The following is a 16,805-nucleotide window of genomic DNA, read 5'->3' as shown; positions in this document are numbered from 1 at the left end:
ACTGAAAAAGAATGACCCCTTCACATGGTACAGTACTGAAAGGATCTCCTACAAAGATCGCTGCACTGAATGCATTAATTTATATTCATGCCTAGCTACCCTTATTGAATATCCACTATAACTACAACTACTAAATTCAGTACACCTGAGTTATAAGAAAAATAATATCAATTGTATACAACTTCTATAATGTTCATAAAGCAGAACAATGTACAATAAATACTGCATCTTACCAACTCAGTTATTACATACATTTGTACTTTTAGCACCAACAGTTCAGGTGTCCTTACCCCACACTTTCAAACAAAAAGAAATATTTCTGAGGGCCTGATCAAAACTGGCTGAAATTCCAGGAAAGACTCCTGTTGCCTTGAGTGACTTTTGGATGGGGCCCAGAAACTGCTAGATCTGCTTGCTTTGAAGAGACTGCTAAACTTCATACTAGTGGTTAGTCCTGTGAAGCACGAGTATTTAAGAAACCAGTCCTCCTTAATGACAAATCACACCTCCAAATTGCTTTCTCAGTGGTGATACCCTGGAGCTATGCAAGACCCTGAGCTGTCCTTCAGTTTTTTGCCACCAAAAATATTGCCAGTAAGTACTGTTCTGATTCCACCTGCAGCATACTCTAAATGAAGGTAAATAAGGCATTCATGCAAGAAATTAACACATGGCATAAAATAATACTGAGCTGCAGGGTGAAAGATAGAGTTGTGTCAGAGGGAAAATCAGAGTGTAACAGTGTGCGTACAGTCCCAGGCAACGTCTCAGTAAGACCCCTGATAGATGGATTGACAGAACAAGCACACAAACCAAACCTAACAGTTGTCGTTTGTCCTATGGTCTGAAAAAACACAAAGTCAACATTTTTTTTTTTTTACTTTGATTTTTGTAATATTTTTGCGCTCTTCTATATCACATACTTCGCCAAATTGTTTTTACAAAACTCATATTCAAGCTACTTAACAAAACTAGCTTAATAAATACTTTGCAGTCCATGCAGTTTTAAAAGCAGTGTGATACAATTCCCAGTTTTAGTTCAATGGATTGTTCTGTATGTTCTTTATTCTCTAAAACAAAGCAAAACAAAACAAAAAGCAAAAATACTCTTTCAAAGAACCTATGGGAGTCTCTCTTACAAGTAAGGCACAAGAAACTAGCTAACAGTTTTAGTTTCAGCTAAACTTACTACAACAAACATCCTGAAGGTATAGCAAAAGGCTCACAACCTAAGTGAACCTTTTTAGCTGCAGACTCCACAAGAAGCCAAAATATTTTCAAACATCACTTCATATTTTGGTTGACTCTGTATGTTTCCGTGTTCTATTTCAGATTAACTGTGACACAATCACCAGAATGTTTGAGACATTTCTCACTGCATTCAGTTTCCTACTTCATATTCGGTTCTGGTATATTGTCTGCACTGGTACTTGCTAGGGTGGCAGCTTTTACATGGGAACTAAAAGGGTTTCAGATAGTGTCTGTGTCTGTGGCATTACAGCCTGGTCACCCACGGATAACCATAATGCCCACACATTGCTGTGTTAGCATCCAAGGGCCATAACAGATGCAAGAATTGTTTACTGGGATATTTTTAAAACTTTTTAAACTTCTACCAAGGTACATGCACAAACTTGGTTAAGACAGTACATGGAGTTCAGCTGAGTTTGTGTAGCAACATTCACACAGAAACATGAGAAACAATTTGAGAACTAGTTCAGAGTTTAACTACAAAAAAAAAATGCCTTTATGAAGAGATTACAACCATGAAGACAGATGGGAGAAGACACACCATAAGAGCAGTAGCATCTCTAGATATGTTGTAAAGCACTTGTCAGTTCAGAAATGTGAAAACTTCAGGAGAAATGCCTAGGAATGGAAGAATCAGAGCTGAAATGAATAGGAACAAACTTGCTGTTCTTGCCACTAATGAGGAAGCAAAGACCAGGGTGAATGGTGGGTCACTTAGCCAAGCTGAAAATACAAAATAGGTGTTTTAGATGATGCAACATTGTGAAACAGCCACCAGCCAGGGAAGGGGACACAGAGAACCTTGTATTTGCTGACACTGATGTGCACAGGCCAAAAGCAACAGAAAGCAATAGAAAGAATATTTCTTTTCCACAGTTGGCTCAAACCGTAGAGAAGATGTGTAGGGGCTGGGCTGAGGGGAAGAGGGATGCAGCATTCCCCAGCCAAAAGAGCTCTCCAGCATACTGCGTAAAGGAGCTTAAGAGAGAGAAAGTTTGGGGCTAGGCCAGAGCATCATTGTGCAAAATGGTTTAGCAGTGCCAAAACTCTCCATGGAACAGCTGGTCATATTTGCTGCATCCCCATACTGTGGAGCAGAAAATACAGGTCTGCTGTCTGCTGTCTTCTAAGCAAACCTCTCGGTAGGCTGTTGACAGTTGTATTTGGGCTATGCTCTATCAATTTGCTTAGGTTTACAGCAGGATAAAAAAGGGGCAAAGAGAAAAAGACAAAGAACCTTGGAAAGTTAAAGAAAGATGCATGAGAGTTTCAAATGAAGAGAAAGCTGGGGAGGAGAATGGGAAGAGGCAAAAGAGAAACCCTTCACGGAATCTAATTGATCAGGCCACCTCCAAGCTAAAATTATTATTATTATTATTATTATTATTATCTAATTATAATTATTATAATCTCCTTTGTTTTAATATCAGCTGGGTAAGGAAATTATCAGAATTGTCTCATGCTGAAATGACCACTGTCTAATGGCAGACTAGAAAAGCATACCCTCTGCTTCATTATATAGTTCTAGGACAAGGTAGAAAATCACCTCAGAAGTCATTGTTGCCTCTTGGCCGGGGAGTCCCTCAGCAGAATGTGTTGCAGAAGCATCCTCCAGCTCGGCTTTTCCTCAAGGAGTAACAGCTTTCCTGGCTCAGCAAGGAGCTGTTCCTTGAGCCCAATCTGCCAACTCTGCTTCCAATTCACATGCCTTTGCACCCTGCTACCACATTCCTTTAGCATTTGCTTCCAGGGAATATTCTAATAAATGAACTTATTACAGAGGTTTTCAAATGAAATGCAGGGAAACTGCAATATCTTTCAGAGAAGAGAAAATATTGTGAAAATCTTGTTCAGAGGATCTCTGAACTGGGAAGAGCTCTGGGAAGAGACTGGGAAGAGATTTTTCTGTCCAGAGAGCTGACACTGCTTCTAGGAATACTGCCCATTCTGGGACAGAATAGTGTACTGGATTTAATATGTCTGTTTATATTCTCCCAAGAAGGCAATTCTAAATAAAATGAATATGAGATTTCCTAGAAGATATTAGAAAAATACTCACCTAACAGATATTACTTTCCTCTTGTATCTTAGATTCTTCTAGCTCTTTACACTTTTTTTTTTTTTTTTTTTTTTTGAAATTAACACTACAAATATAAATATTTCAAGGCCATTCATTGTAGGGAAAATATGTGCAAGATCAGTGTTGTGTATAAACATAGCCAAACACAAAACAGTGTTTGCCTGCTAAATCCAAACAAAAATAATTACATATAAGCTATTGTAGCTGTCACTCTGTGCTGAAATAGAGGTTCTCAAAGGATAAAAATTAAGATGGATATTAAATCTTACATTTGAATTATTTTTTTTTAAGATAGTGAGGTATTTGTTCGAGGCATCAGTCTTTGAAATTATCTTTGAAAGCCACCGTATGATTTTAAGTCCTGGTTGCTACAATTTTTTGAAGCTTTCACATGACCTTGTGGTTGCAAATGTGAAAACACACTAGACATATTATACAGCTTTTGTTTTGTCCATATGCCACTCAGCATTGGCTCTCACTACAACAGAGAAACTGTTGCTTATGAAACACTATTTCTCTAGACATCTAAGAGACCAGAAAAGGCAAGGAAATAGTTTACTTTGAAAATGAAGTTGACATAACAGCATGCTGACTAAGTGTTTGTGCCTCACACCATTAGGTCACAGCAAATCATAATTTCACAACATCAAAAATTCCTCTTTTAGACAGGTTGCTAAATGCAGAACTTAAATTCAACATGAACATACATAGCTGGCACATGACCCTGTCCTTTGCTATCTGTAACTCCATACAGTCCCCCATACCAATGGTTATCAATGCCATTCTAATTTGACATGATACTGATAACATTTCTGAAAAGTTTCAGTATACTTTGATTTGTTTTACATTATTTTATTAAACACCTGCATTTGTATTGTGGTTTGAGGCATTTTTAAAAGCATTATATTCCTCCAGAGAATCTTTCCTCAGATAAACCAGACATTTTACAATTCAAATACAGCAACTGTTCGGCTTTTTATTGTTGTTGTTGTTCTTTTTTATTATTTTTCCCCTCCTTTGGCGTAATACCCAAGATGTGTGGGCTGTTGGTTTTTTTCCCCCTTCATCTCAATATATAAATGCAATAATAGAAGTAATTAATGTTTAGCTGTTTAACTTCCATTTTATGCAGAGTAGACATCTGATGATCAAATCCACCCAATGTCTGCAATTAGACCAACTTGTGCAGCTGCGCTTCCTCTTGCTAGCTGGAATGCACTTCCCTTTTGCTGTGAACTGCTTTGTGATACACTTCATATACAATGCTCTATGCATAGCTTTGAAATAAATGTGGGATACTATTCTATCTTCAAGGCCAAAATAGAGAAGGGCTGTATTAATCTTTTGGGTGGGAAAAAGAGGGAGAAAAGGAGGGAGAGGAAAATAAAATGAAAAGGCAATGACTGCAGATGCCCAGGCTGTACATGGCATGGAAAAATCATTGTCAGCTTTGCTGTCACTGTCACACTAAACTTCCCAGATGTTCATAACTGGAAATGTCACAAAATGTCATGGCATAAGTTGCTGTATTTTGTTTTCTGCAGAAAGGGTGAACAATAATAAAACAGCCTCAGGAGTGTATGGCTAGCCAACAGCAGCTTGTAAAGGTCTCAGTAAAGCAGCATGTGTGCATATTCTAGAAAAGAAGCAAACACCAACCTTTTTTTTTTTTTAATTAATAATGTAGTGCTTGAGCGGACAGACATTTTACATTTGAATTAAACACAAAGAAAAGGCTCTTTCGTCATCTTCTCTGGAACTCAAAGCTGCCTTTGTCCAAGAGCTAAAATGCTAATGTCAGATTAGTTATTGACAGAGCCAGTACAAATTTGTTCCATGTTCATTTATCTTCTGGAATTTGATGTAGTGACCTACAATTAAAAACAGAACCCTCTGTGAAATAAGCTCTTCATCATTGACATTGATGTGGGAGAAAGCTTTACATTTTAAAGTAAGATCTTTCAAAGCATAGATTTTATCTTCTCCACAAGGTTTGTGTTTTTAAGTGAAGTCCAGGTCAGGTTCTGTCTGTGAGGTCTTCTTTCTCTCAAATTACTTCTATTTGTTTTTCAGAAAGCAATGTGGAAGCAAAACCCACCAACCACACTGGCATACATGCAACAAGATGCCATCACTTAAACATTAAGACTAAGCATTTTAAAATGTTATCTGTCTATACATCCAAATAAAAAGAGCTTTGGATAAAGTGATTTTGGCTCCTTTACAAAAGAAAAGGAAAGGAAATCAATCATCTGTTTTTCTGTGTTTATAGAACTCAATGTAGATCCAGAAGCTACAGTTAAAACCCTTTCCTTACAATCTTGCTGTTGCACGCAATTAAGTTCACTGTAATACATTAATATTCTAATGATGTGAGCTACTTATAAAACCAGAACTGTCAAAGAGCTAAAAGTGACCCATTCCTTTTCATACTGGTTTTGACTAAGTCACTAAATCACTTTGATCTTTAGAGAAACATGTACCTTATCTTAATCTACACAACAAGTGTGTGGTATATACAATCAGTATGTGGGTACACAATAGGTACTAAAACTACAGAGCAGAGAGGGAGACAAGGAACTGATCAAGAATAAATGTTCAGCCAGGATCACTTGTTTTTAAAGAGATATTTGCTCTGGGACAGTGATTTATTTCAATGTCTATTTCATATATGCCAGATGACTCAGATGCCATCATTTAGTCTGGTAGTCCTTGGTACATTAGTCTAATGTAACATCATTGAGCAGCTGCATTCTCATTTATTTGAAGGACAGATGGCAGCTATGCTTTGGTCAATTGTAAATTTGTTCACTCAAAATTTCTTTTTCAGCCTGCTATACTTCATTCTATGATTGTTGGCTATATTTTTTTCTGGTTTTGGCTTTGTTTTTTCCCCCAAGTTTCTATAAACATGAGTAAGCTAGATAATCATCAATCAAGCTGAGAAGCATTTTATTTTGATTCTTTTCAGTTATTTTATTATAAGCTACATTTTAAAAGATAGGTGAACTATTCTGTTTATTTAATAAAAATATATCACCAAGTGACAGGCTCTACCCATCATTCTGGTCCTTTCTGTTGTCATCTGAGGGAGGAAGAATTTACCTGGAAGTAGTAATTTATCATTCACCATTACTTGGAACAGGAGGCTTGGTCTCCCACACTCAGTAAATATGCAGGGAACAGTAGCCAAAACCCTTTAACACAAACAATTGGTACAATATTCATATATTATGAAAGGAAACAGACCTTCAGATCCATCTTCTTAATTAGCTGTTATCTCTGTTTCTCCACCTCTTCCTAAATGTTGGGCACAATAGCACGCTATAACTCCACTTACAGGTCTTCCTTTCACCGCTTTGACTCCCGGTACTACCAGAATCCTCAAATTCACAGCACAGCTACCTCTCCTATAGTGTTGCCATGTTAACGCATCACTCACATGGTCAATGGGAGGATGATGAAAGGCATCCATTCTGTTTTTATCATTTGCCAGTTGCAGCATGTATACTGCATACGATCTATTGAGAACAGGTGTGGAGCCTCCTGGATGGGAGTGGATGCCTGTCTCGGAGCGGATGGTTTTGATTGCAGGATGGAGCAGAGCAGACACAGTAAGCTAGGTGCCTCCAGCAAAAGCAAACATTAAGAGACTCCTGAGACAAGCAGGGAAGAGGCTGAAAGCCAGACCTCAGAGCTGATGATAAAAAAGAGACTTTCCTAGAGGTTCAGAAGAAACAATGCAGAATTTGTTGCAACTCAGAAAGCTGATGAAAATCACTGGAATGACAGCGGAGCAGGATCCACTCTACAAGCAGAGTGGGCCGGCAGAGGAGGAGAGGTAAGGAAGATTTGATGTCAAATCCTTTATTCTAAGCCATCTTGCCTAGTAAATCTTGAGTTTTCTGTTTTGAGAGCCTTTACTGGTTTTGGCAATCCTCATTTGAAGGAATAGTTGTGGCCCAATCTCCATGAAAGTTGTGGCCACCTCTACTCTCCTGCAGTACCTATATATCAGAAGTTAACTGTGACTAAGTTTTTAGACGATACGGCAAATGTCTGTATCATTTTCATACTGTTCATTATTAAATTCTTCCTCCTCTTGAGCTCACCTACTCTCCTGTTTCACAACTTTTGTAAACATTTATTGTGGAAAATCTGTTAGTAGCTATGTAGCCACTTGGAAATCTATATAATGGAGTGGTGTAATTCTACTCTTCTCTTTTCCATAGGCTTCCCTATGTATTCTCAAGTATTTGCATCTGCTTATTTTTACATGCTATTTTAAGGATCTAAAGAGATAAGATTGCTGGAGGGTGAGTACCATATATCTTCTACATGCAAATACTACCCAAAGAGCCTCCATGAAAACATCTGCACTTCCCTCTCATAAGAACTTTCCAGCTACAGCAGCTAATGTCAAGAGGAAAGTGATAGAGCTTTACAAGAGTACTTCATACCACTGGAAGAAAAGAAAAAAAAAAAAAAAAAAAAGATGAAGATGAAGGAAAAGGTAAAATAAAGAAAGCAGAAACACTATAACACTGCTAAGCAACAGTTTTATATTAATCTACGCCACATGGCAATAAGCATTGACATTAGTTTGAGACTTCTAAATCAACTTATGATTCTATTTCAGCTTCTACTATGCTATTTAGTCCTTATCCTGTGTAACAGTTAAGCTGTTATATCTACCTTGTGTTTTAATGTGTTTTGTGTTTTAATGGATGCATAGGCAATAGCTTATTTCATTAAATTGAGAATAAAAATCCACTACCTAGAGTCTCTTCAACATTTCAAAATGGCTACATTTTTTATCTCCTTTCTTGACAGTATCTCCTTTTTTGGGAGAAAAAAAAAAAAAAAAAGACTTTCAGGGTTTGGACATAGTGGAATACAATTGTCTCTATCTCTTAACATCAATGGTATTGAAGCAATATCTGTCTGTATTTATTAAACTGAAAAGGCCTGCAGATATGAGAATTCTAGTACAAGAATTCTCGTCTTTGATTCATTTTCTGGATTTGTTTCTTGGTATCAACTATTTACTTCTTTACATCTCAGATGCTCCACTTGAGTTGCTACCTCTTTTCTTAACTAAACAAATGAAAATATTGTACCAATACATAAGACAGGGTTTTCTAATAAAGTCAGTCTAATGTGTCATTTAAGGTGAAGGTAGGACATCTTCATCCCAGAACAACAAAGTTTGCAGTCTTTCTAGGGTGATACACAGTATCTTTATTAAAGAATTTCTTTGAAAGAAAATGCAAGTTAAATAAAGCCTGCCTTTGACATTAAAAACTCCTGAAAGCAAGCTACAATTTTATTTTTAATTTCTTAGACTGAAACATGCATTTGTCTGACGTCAATTTTTTTTAATTTTTTTTTTGGGGGGGGGGTAATCTATCTATAGCAATGCAAAAGTAGACAAAACTGATAGATATTATAGAATTATTTAATTTTATTTCAAACCAAGAACAACTTAATTTTGTGAAAAAATAATTTTAAAAGTTGACTTTTTATCCTGAGCTGGGACAGCATTATTTTTAATATACTTTTGTTTTATAGAATGCTGAACAATTGTTTCTCACTCAGATCTTTCCATAACTATGGAACCCTTGAAGGACTCCCAGCCCCACTTCCTGAATCCTTTTACATATTACACTTTTTGATGAGTGTATGATAACCAACTCTCAAAATTACCCATGACTTCCTTTATCAAACTCCATTGCTTTGAGAGGACAGTAAAAGCCAGATAGTCTCCCCAGCTGGCAACCTGGCACTAACAGCTGCCTAATAAACAACTGCAGCTCAGCAGACCCAGGTTAGGAACCCTTCCTTACAGGCATGGTTGAGAAATTAACATCCTTTAGATGTAAGAAATTAGTTTGTTGTTTTTTTTGTTCTTGTTGTTTTTTGTTTGTTTGCTTTTTTTTTTTTTTTTCCAAGACTTAATAATATATTTTTCTTTTCTGTCATGGCTGTACCTTCATGCTGTACTTCATCCTGCAGTGGCATACCCCTGCAGGAAAAAAGAAAAAAAAAAAAAGTGAAAGAATAGAATCATAAAATCATAGAATCATTAAGGTTGGAAAAGACCTTCAGGATCATCCGTTCCAACCATCACCCCACTACCAGTGTCACCCACTAAACCATTTCCCTAAGCGCCAGGTCCAACCTTTCCTTGAACACCCCCAGGGACGGTAACTCCATCACTTCCCTGGGCAACTGGTTCCAATGCCTGACTACTCTTTCTGAGAAGAAATGTCTCCTCATTCCCAACCTAAAGCTCTCCTGGTGCAACTTGAGGCCATCCCCGCAAGAGGTTTACAGAAACTTCTCAAAATAATTCTAGAAAGAAAGTGGGTTTACATACAAGGCTTGAATGCAGGACAGAGCAGGACAGCATGTAGATATGTCAGCACTGGCTTCCAAGAAACTGCAGTATAAATGCGATAGGTTAATACTGAATAAGTTTTACATTGTTTGAGTTCCTGTGTCTGAGTTCATACCTAAGAAAACATTCCTGACTACATGACAGTCCAACATGAACTACCAGCACTATCATCTTAGTGGTATTGGTAATTGCCATTTCAATGAACTTCTAGGCAACTTACTAGATTTTCAATATCATTTTGTGTTTATCTAGGTCCCTGAGAATATGTTAGATCTACAAAGAATAAATAAATAAATAAATAAATAAATAAAATTAAAATCTGGCCATTAATCTAAGACTACTGAAGCAGAGGCTGTGGAAGTAGTACAATAAACAATCTTTGTGAGCCACTTTTTCCTGACTCTGAATATTGTAACACTGCATTTGTCTGAACTATGCTTGAGGCAAGAGTAAGGATATTCCTTATAACTCCCTAATCAGAATCAGATCCTAAGCTCTCACAGATCATCTTTACTTCTCCTTTCTCCGTCTGATCTCATTTTCACCAGTTACTGTAAGAGCCAAAGGATCTGTGGCAGGATGGTGAGTTCCTGCCAAATGCCTCTTCCTGTTTCTTCAACGTTGTTCTAAGACACCATGAAATAAAATCTGGCTCTGTTGGTCCCACATCCACACAGTTAAATTTGTCCAATTTCAGGTTTTTTTGCCCGGCCAGAATGTCTCAAACAGAGAAGAGAATATGAACTTTCCGTTTCATGCTTTCTCACTGCCATGTAGTAGCCTAGTTGTCCTATCCATCACAGCATTTAAGTGTGTACTTGAAGTTATATACATGCTTTGCTGAGTCCTAGGCTGTATAATTATGGAAAGAAACAACAATTGCTTAGAGTACGCTTGGATTTTCAATAAATGTCAAAGGCATTTCCAGCCTTGGATGGGTGCTTTTTAATGTGTCAAATAAATCTAAAATAAATACACACTGCTAGAATCTACTACAAATCAAATACATTTGTCTTCAACAAGAACAGTAACTCCCATAAAATCAATATTCCAGTCCTTTCATTTGTCCTCAAAAAGTGAAGTTTTTAATCTGTGCAAACTTAAAAATTACAAAATTAAATTATACCTTAAATTGACTGTTCTTTCCTTACATGCTTAGTCCATGAAGGTAACAAAAAGTACGTCATTAAATGGGGACTAAGTGCCATGAAAGAGAGCAGAAGAGCTCTTTACAAAATAATTAGTAATCTCTGTAATCTATCACCTATTGCTACGGGAAAAAAAAAAAAAAAAAAAAAAAAAAAAAAAAAAAAAAAAAGCATGAAACCCCCAAGCCCACAAATGAATTAGGGAAGGATTTATTTCCATCTCCAAATTAAAAAAAAAAAAAAAAAAAAAAAAAAAACAGGAAGATTTGTCCCTGTTTAGCCAGCCCTTAAATGCACTTTATATGTAGTCACTATGGTCAACTTTGTAGTGCATTTTTGCTGACCTAGTGTAAATTTATGCTTTTAGACTCAAAATATCTTCCATTTGCATATTTTCATCTAAAGGATACTGTTTTACAAAGAACGTGAAAAGTATCTCATTGCTATCAACAGCAGTTTAAAAATCAGAGAAATGAAGCTCACTCATCTATTGATGTTAAGGTGTCATACTGTGGCTATCCATTGATTGTCTTTTAAGGGGCAGAATGCATTTAGCATTAGATTATGCACTTATCATCATAATCCTCATGAGATTCCATATCAGAATCATATCATTCTAGCATGAGCACTGTATTCCTCCTATAGTTCAAAAAAGTATTCCAGAAAACAAATGCTTTCAATTTTTTATAATTACATCTGACTTCCAGGGGATGTCAAACAAATCAATACATTTTAGAAGTATGTAAAGTGTTTGAAGTCCTATAGGCAAAAATCATAAGGAAAGAAGCTAGCTTACATAAATCACAGGTATTTTTCATACATCTAACAGAAATAGCCTTCAGGCAAAAATAATCTCATGTTATTCCAAGGAGAGTACTTAAACTAAAGGTAGGGATCATTAGGTGACAACTAAAAATAATTTTTGTTAAAGTGATATTTCATTATGTTTAGTCACAGTAATATATTACGCCTGTAGCTCTGCTTTCAAAGAAACTTCTTGGAAAGGAAAAATGTGCAATACTACTACATTAATAAAGGTCATTCACTTCTCCTCCAAAAAGATAAATTTAGGGAACTAGAGGAAGTCTTAACTTCCCTTATACATACAACTATAACTGGAACAAATGGCCACTATGCAGAAATAGATAGACTAAACCATCTTTAATTTATTCAAAGTAAGGACAGCAAATGATTTTAAATGTACCATAAACCAAGGGCTCAAGAAATCCTAGTATATGCTGGGAGAGTGCAATAGGGTCACTCTGCTGTGAAAACTCACTGATGAAAAAAGTCTCAGGAGTTTTCCAGTAAAAATATCAGACCTCATTGCAGTAGAGCCAAATGCCGCAGGGCAAATCAACTGAGATTAAGCAATAATCAAGAGGTAGTTCCACCTCAAGAGACCAACAAAAAAATCATCTGAAGTCAAGGTAGGTTCAGTAACTGAAGTCAAGGTAGGTTCAGTAACTGAGCAGACTTGCAAGTACACCAGACAGCAAGGCAACAGAATGTAAGCAGCAGGGTTACTTCTAGGACTGGACTGCCCCTGAAGCATGCTGGACAAAAAAGGCAGGTACCTCAATCCAGCACAAAAGCATTGAGTTAACCATAAGTTGAGTTATTGCACAAGCCTGAGATGCATTAGGTTCTTACCTGACAGGGAAATCAGCTGCATCCTGTTTCTGAACTGTTAGAAACCAATGGGAATCAGGAACCAGCTGTAAGACTGGGCACAAGCATTACAAGCAGTGAGAAGAACTGTGTGTCTGATTTTCACTCACCTCTTGTCATTTTGTGGCGCTATCTCATTAGCCACTAATACCTCAGAAAAAGTCCAAAGAAAACATATTCCTTCTGTACTTCAGTGAGAGCGTGTGAGGAACCCATCTCACACCAAGAATAGATGAATGACAGTTTTTTACTTAATGCTTTGATATAATTCCCATTAGCTAAAGTGGCTTGGGTGGGAAAAAAAAAAAAGTGTAATAAGAGTAGTCCAACTGTCTAAATCCAGATGTGTCAGCTTGGAAATTAAAATCTGTTGCTTTTAAAGCTGTTGCAGCAATGACAATACCATTTGCATGGCAGAAAGGAAGGAGGTTTGTTGGTCAGTAAACAGGAGGAGGCTAACTAAAGACAGAAGAAGCATCCAGAGGCAGTCACTGTTGACTTTCCTCGGTGCTCTTCACATTTGTAGCTTTCGGTCTTTTGATCTTAGTTTTGTTGCTATGTTAGAAAGTGCTTGTTTGCACTCCTGGAGGTAGCATTGCATGCAGTAACTAATCTGTGGATCATCACAAGTAAACCACTGCTGTAGAGCTGCACAGTGGCTGAGAATGCCTAAAGATAGCCTGTAATTCAATGCAGAAAGAACAGTCCATGCAATCAATTTGAGATAATTAACGGTATCAGTATCTGAAGCGGAGATGTTCGGTGAAAGACTTTCACTTTTACCAGAGGATGCTCCAGATTCACTTAGCTATGGCATGTGGTATGCTCATGGACTGATTACCACTTTTAGTTTGATATTTGTGGTGAATAATTGTAATAAATTGTTGGTTTTTTTCTTTTATGTAACACAAAATACTACAAAAATTAGAAATACAAACAGAAGGCTATCTTTAAATCATGGTACCTTTAAAATAATGTGAAAAGAAGTTATTACAGCACTCTCCAGTATCATCCATTTGCCAGGACTGGTGAAAGACAAAAATATGGTGTATAAATGTTCTCTTCAGTAATGTTTTCAGAAGAGTTTATATACAGTAGGCCTTGCCACAGTTATTTAATACCCTTTAAAAAACTAAAACATCTATTGCCCCAGCCACCAAAGCTTTTGTATTAATTTCAGAAAGAGCATACAAATTTTTAAAATGTCATACATCTCAAAAATATTAAAAAAAAAATCATTAGTTAAGATAGAAGAAAGTTATTTCCAGGAAGGTTTGGAGCCTGTTTTCTGGAAGGCACATTGAACTGATATCTAATTGCATTCACACTATTTGCCATATCATCAATGGGAAGCATTTTATGGCTAGATGCAGCTAGATTAAAATCAATTAAAAAGATGAGTTGTTTTTTATCATGTATTTTTATTTAGTCTGACAGCTGCTTTCTGAATGGCATGGAAGAGTGCATATGAACCAGTTACATCCCCCTTGAATAAACCAATTGTTATATTCTTTAACTATTTTATAGGTGTTGCTTTATATAGAAGAGGTAATTCAAAGAGATAGTTCAAATTTTGCTTATTCTCTCAAATTCTGCCTAAAGTCCTCTCCCAAAAGTGAGCAATCTGTTATCTGTACTGCAAAAGGGCACTTCAAAAGCAGAGATCTAGGACTAAAGCATAGGAATATGTAAAAGTAGCTAGAAAATACATTGGTATGAGTATGAAGATATCAATGGAAATCTGAAAAGAGGTAAAAAAAAAAAAAAAGACAGAGAAAAAGAAAGAAAACAATAGAGAACTGTAAAGAAGAGTAAGAAATACTAGAGGAAAGTACAGACAAACACTGTTTTTTGTCTTTTTCATCCAACATTCTCCTGTTGCTTGCTTTCCTGATATTGCTGTACATTTTGAGCCCTTTGGAACAAATGGTAGCCACTTACACAGCTTCTTTGTATGTTCTGTAAAGCAAATAACCATTTAATCAACTTCAAATTAATCACAAAGTATTAACATTGCTTTTATGACTAGTTACACATCAAAACTCCTTTAGTAACCGAGACTACAAAACACAGCTACACTGACGCTGTTTCCACTCACCAAACAAGAAATAGTTCAGGGCTGTACAAAGTCTAATGTCAACCAATGTCGTGCAGAGCTTGCCAGTATACTTATGCTTGATTACTTTGCTATGCAGAAACTTTTATTTTTGTTACCTAATTTTTCTGTTGAACTATCAGTTCAGGTTGACCTTGCTATTGACACCAACTTTAGAACATTGGCAAGACAGGGAAGATGAACTGCAGTCTTTGTACAGTAGATAGCAAACAAAAAGGAGAGTCGTAGAATTTCCTATGCATGCACAAATATTTTCTATATCAACTCACTTGAAATACAAATGAAATTGACATGACTGATATTTTTGGCTGTCAGTTAAAATTTTGGTTGAGGTGTCTGCCTAGTGAAATTGCCTTTAGAATGTGCCAGTCTCTTGACAAGCAAACCAGAAGTAAAAAAAAAAAAAAAAAAATCTGGTATAACATTATGTTTTTCTATGGTGTTGTACTTTTTTTTTTTTTTTTTTTTTGACAGTGAGGTTGTTATCTTTTGGAACAGAAGATGAGGGCATTCTTCCAGTTAAGTTCCGGCAGTATTAAAAATATATCCTGCATGGGAAAAGGCAAAAAACCAACTCCAATATGACAGAGTTGGGAAAACTGCCTTTGGTTAAGACTAGAAGTGCAGCCATGGGCTACATGTAACCTTCCAGTACAGGTGGAAGAGCAAACACAGTGACTTCTAAAAACATAAATACATAAAGAATTCATTGTCTATATAACTGAACAATGTGTCTACAATTACCACAAGAAAAGAGATATTGAAGTTATCATAAACCTTTGGTGCTGCTATTACCTTATTTTAATGTTACTTTATTTATAGAAAGTAACTGTGAAAATATATTGTAGAACTCATTTATCAATATGCAGATTGTTTTATGAGCCCGAGTAAAAGAACGTCTTAAACCTGGTCTGTGAACAAATAAGCAAGCATGGCATTCTCAGGGTCTAGCAATTTTAACTGTCAGAACCCATTGGGAAAGGCACTGTGGGTTTTGTACTCAACATACTTCTACCTTTTCGAACATATGTACACCAAGTTCTCAAAATAGACTATCTTCAGAACGCAGCTTTACTAGCTCTACCCTTAGCTGATAAATTGTATCCTTCACTTTATTAATTAAAAATAATCATAGAATCATAGGATCATAGAACAGCTTGTGTTGGAAGGGACTTTAAAGACTGTCTAGTTCCAGTGCCACTACCATGGGCAGGGATGCCACCCACTACATCAGGTTGGCCAGGGCCCCATCCAACCTGGCCTTGAACACCTTCACATGAGCAAAACTTCTGTTGAGTGCAAAGTCATTTCATAAAGCTTCCTATCTCCACATACTTTGCTAGTTAATGCTCTAAACTGAAAGAATAAAAGAACTACAGACAGACTCTCTTTCAGAATCTTTTATTAAAGGGTCATCAGTAAGTGAGATACGCCATTGTGACTCCACTGACTGTTTTTGTCCTTCCTTTTTATTGGGTCAGTTTCCAGTCTACAAAGACACTCTTCATCTCTTTTGAATCTCTCCAAGTGCTTCAACAGCTAATACAAGTTAAGCTTTCAGGTCTTACTTTACCTGTTCCTTTAAGTTCTGTCACTTAAATAACATGTTCTTAGAGCAATATGGTACAGCTCTGGTGATTCAAGAACATTGTTTTTCAAAGACTACTTCCAGAGCCCAGCGCATACATTCTTAAGGAAAGGTTCACCTGAGGGACATGCCTAACTTCCAGCTAAAGAAGTGCTTTTCAGTTTCTGGTTGAATGGCTTTTAGGATTTTTTAACAAACGTTCCTGCAATTTCACTGCACGGCTCGACTCTTCTGAGAAGCTTCAGTGATAAATTATGAACTTAGATGTAAAGATCAAGAGGCATAGAATCATTCTACCTAGGTTAGATATTGAAAGTTTAGCTAAGACTAGCTGTGCTCTAGACTAGGATCTTCTATCATCAATGGAGATAAATAGGCACCTCTGAAATATACTTCATTTCATTTTAAGGATGTGAGATACTTGCCCCTGCTTGATATTGTTTCTTTCAATTGGGTAAAAGGACTGAGTGACACTTTGGGTGAGATGTCTAGCTTATGCATTTACTGGGTGAAAAGAACCTCAGTTTGTATGTCTGAAAAGGAGGCAGATG

The 16,805-nt window shown here is 36.6% G+C and overlaps 1 protein-coding gene across 1 annotated transcript in view; it reads right to left on the bottom strand.

The window, feature by feature from the left end:
- Positions 1-13,555, bottom strand: part of NKAIN2 (sodium/potassium transporting ATPase interacting 2) — a 505,527-nt gene extending 491,972 nt beyond the window's left edge. Inside the window, 4 exon segments of the mRNA XM_040551252.1 lie at positions 9,322-9,356; positions 9,711-9,773; positions 12,533-12,605; positions 13,515-13,555. Coding sequence (XP_040407186.1) covers positions 9,322-9,356; positions 9,711-9,773; positions 12,533-12,554 — 120 coding nt within the window. The 5' untranslated portion in view covers positions 12,555-12,605; positions 13,515-13,555.
- Between the last annotated feature and the right edge of the window lie 3,250 nt (positions 13,556-16,805).

This window comes from Cygnus olor, chromosome 3 (assembly GCF_009769625.2).
Source record: "Cygnus olor isolate bCygOlo1 chromosome 3, bCygOlo1.pri.v2, whole genome shotgun sequence".
NCBI lineage: Eukaryota > Metazoa > Chordata > Aves > Anseriformes > Anatidae > Cygnus > Cygnus olor.
This window is presented reverse-complemented; position numbering and strand designations above follow the sequence as displayed.